This window comes from Gavialis gangeticus, unplaced genomic scaffold (assembly GCF_001723915.1).
Source record: "Gavialis gangeticus isolate Ggan-Ray unplaced genomic scaffold, GavGan_comp1, whole genome shotgun sequence".
In the NCBI taxonomy this organism is placed as follows: domain Eukaryota; kingdom Metazoa; phylum Chordata; order Crocodylia; family Gavialidae; genus Gavialis; species Gavialis gangeticus.
The window spans coordinates 180,434,270-180,437,521 of NW_017729024.1; the positions used below are offsets into that span (position 1 = coordinate 180,434,270).

Consider the following 3,252-nt stretch of genomic DNA (forward strand, 5'->3'; position numbering starts at 1 on the left):
TGCTGATTGCCCCTAAGCATGCAGTCCCCTGCTGTCCCCTCCTGGATGTGTGCCAGAATTATTTTCTCAAACAGCTTGCCTAGGATTGAGGTAAGACGAACTGGCCTATAGTTTCCTAGGTCCTCCTTCCTCCCTTTTTTGAAGATTGGAACCACATTGGCCCTCTTCCAGTCCTCCGGCACCTCTCCAGTGCACCATGAGTGCTTGTAAAGCCGTGCCAGGGGTCCTGCAATGACCTCGGCCAATTCCTTTAGAACTCTAGGGTGGAGATCATCCGGACCAGCTGACCTGAATATGTCCAGCCCCTCCAGAAGCTCCCTAACTAAGTCCTCGCTAACCCTTGGCCCAGGTGTGCCTCCTCCAGGGCCCGAAGGGGGCCCAGCTGGGAGACTGCTGTTCTGGTCCCCACTTGGGAAGACGGAGGCAAAGAAATCGTTAAACATGTTAGCTTTGTCATCTGGTGTGACGACCAAGTTTCCCAACGCGTCCTGCAAGGGCCCCACGTTACCTGGGACCTTCTTTTTACCCCCTATGTATTTAAAAAAAGACTTCTTATTGTCCTTAATCTGGGAAGCTAGTCCCAGTTCCATCTCTGCCTTGGCCTTCCTAACTACATCCCCGAGCAACTGCAGAATAGCCCTCCTTGGTGATGACCCCTTCTTTCCATTGGGTGTAAGCCACCTTTTTAGCACTTTAGATGTACTTTATTTGGTGACAGATGTTTAAACCAGGGGCAAGCAAAATACAGCCTGCAAAAGGATTTTATCTGTCTCATGGCAGGTCCCTCAGTCCCACCTGGCTCAGGTGCAGGGAGCTGCCAGTGTTGCTGTTGCCACCAGACCCGGCCCTGCTGCCCAGGCACCCCGGCCTGTCAACCACTGGGAGCACCAGATGGAGTGGTGGGACAGGGCCTCCATGGAGACTGGTCCGGGACCTGTGAGGATAAGGTATGCTCAGACAGGTGGATGAGATGGGGCTGTGGGCAGGCAGGGAGTGGCATCCAGTGCTGGGATCCTGGGGTGGTGACAGCACGGGGCCAGGTCCTGGGGCAGAGCTACAATCCGCTACCTGCCTGCCCCTACAATAGGCACCAGTTCCACAGGCAGGGAGCGGATAAAGGCCCTTGCCCTGCACTGTCACCGCCTTGCAATCCCAGTCCCAGCTAGCCCTCCCATTTCCTGCCTGCCTGTGGCCCCCCACCCACCTGCCAGGCTGTGCATGCTCAGCCCACTTGGGTCCTGGGCCAGTCTCCATGGAGACCCTGGGATCGCCAGGCAGTGACAGCATGGGGCCAGGCCCTAGGAGAGAGCCACACAGTGAGTTTTGGTGAGTTGTTGATGGCTGGGGGCGAGGGAAGGGGGATTCTGTTTTTACCTCTCTGCTGGTCAACAGCAGGGCTGCCAGGGCCCCTTGGCCAATCAGTGGCAGGAGGCAAAAATGGCATCATATTTAAAATGACAGTTTTTGCATCCCTGCCAGTCAGAAGCAACCTGCAAGTGCAGCCCCTCCACCAATCAGTGGGGGAGCAGGGGGGGTGAGGGGAGGGAGAGGGGCATGTCAGGAAACCTGCAAGATTCCAGGAGCCACAGCGCACCCCACTTCTGCCATGAATTCAGTAGGGCCCTACTTATATAGGCATCCAAACATGAGTTGGAGTTATATTTAAAGACCTCAGAAAGTGTTGGCCGGTGTACTTGTTTATCCATGCAATTAGATTTTACTATTAGATAAAAACATCACTTGAAGTATATCAACACCAAAAAGACACAGGTGCTTCCCTGCTAAAAAAAGGGGACTTACACATACCTGAGTACAACAACAATGGGGCTTTCACTTCCTGTGACGACGATCAGACCTTTCCATATCATAAGTGCAGAAGACACAATCATGGCAAAATTTAGAACTTGGTAATATAACTGCAAAGACACAAACAAACCAAATGATTGGGGGAAAAAAATCCAGTTAACATGGGCTGAGCAAAGAAGCAAGAGTAGAAATGCCTGCTACCAACTGATTTTCATTGGTGTTATCACCACACCCATACTTTCGGATGAGCAGAGTAAACCATTCCATTCTGCAAAACTAACCGCTATTTAGTGTATGAGACTTATATGTTTTAACACACAGTGTAAATGCACAAAGTAATATCCAGTATTTGAAAGCAAACCATAAGCAAAAAATTAATATAAAAGAAAACAATACTGATGTGTGAAGCACTTTGTTAGATGCTCACAAATGGGATATAATTAAATTGGGCCAAATATGTTAATACAGGAAGCTCTGCACTGAAGCCAATCAAAGTTCTTCTACTATTGACTTCTCCACAGGGTCTAGATTTCACCCAAAGGCAAGATCCTCACCTCTGCTCCAGCCCTTTACACAATATAGGATGTAGGGCAAGCCCTATAACTAGACATGAAGTCTGTCCTCAAAACTAGCTGGGCATGGAAGGTGTACTTTAGCAGAGAACGGTGAATCCTGCATCTGTGCAGAGAGTTAAACCCAAAGACCTGTGAGGTCCATTCCAACTCCATGATTCTCAAGGGCCCATATCAGAAAAGATGCAGTAGAGAGCCTAGATTTTAGTAGCACAGCCTGGATGCTGCTGTAACTCAGAAACAACCCAGCATGGCTTTACCAGGCTCCAGAACCATGATTTAGCACAGAAATGGCCAATCTGAGGCACGTGGCCACAAGTAGCATGGACAGCTTGCCTGCGATACAGATTGGGGAAAGAAGAGATAGCAGTGGCAGAAGGTGTACAAAGCAGGCAGCAGATAAGAGAGAGAGAACTGGGCAGGAATCAGAAATCAGAGCAGCAGGTTGTGCAGGGGAAGGGGATTGGAGTAGCACTTTGGAGAGGTTGCAGGGATAATTTGTGGCGAATCTACCAAAAAAGGTTCTCCCCTACTGGTTTAGATGCAATGGTGACCCTACCTCCTCCTGGGCTGCAAGTTCTATGCTATGCTGCTCATTCTACAGATAATCTCAACCAGAGCATCTGAGGCTTCCAAAACTGTACTATGTCCCGCTGCAAATGGACTTCACAGTGTAAACTTCACCCAGAGAGCCAGGCTGATACCAGCTGGCTGCAGGGAATCTCATATATCCAGAACTATCCTGCAGGATCAGATTTATGCTTCTCCATCTCTCTGCCAATACCCTCCACCTCTAGCCAAGACTTTACCCTTCTCTTTAGCCAAGAAAAAAAAAGAAAAATAGAAAAAGAAAAAAAAAACCCTGGAGTTTTGC

At 49.4% G+C, this 3,252-nt stretch overlaps 1 protein-coding gene across 1 annotated transcript in view; it reads right to left on the reverse strand.

The window, feature by feature from the left end:
* Window positions 1-3,252, reverse strand: part of SEC11C (SEC11 homolog C, signal peptidase complex subunit) — a 34,493-nt gene that overhangs the window by 18,731 nt on the left and 12,510 nt on the right. The window contains exon 2 of the mRNA XM_019518154.1: window positions 1,807-1,916. Coding sequence (XP_019373699.1) covers window positions 1,807-1,916 — 110 coding nt within the window. The remainder of the gene's footprint in view (window positions 1-1,806; window positions 1,917-3,252) is intronic.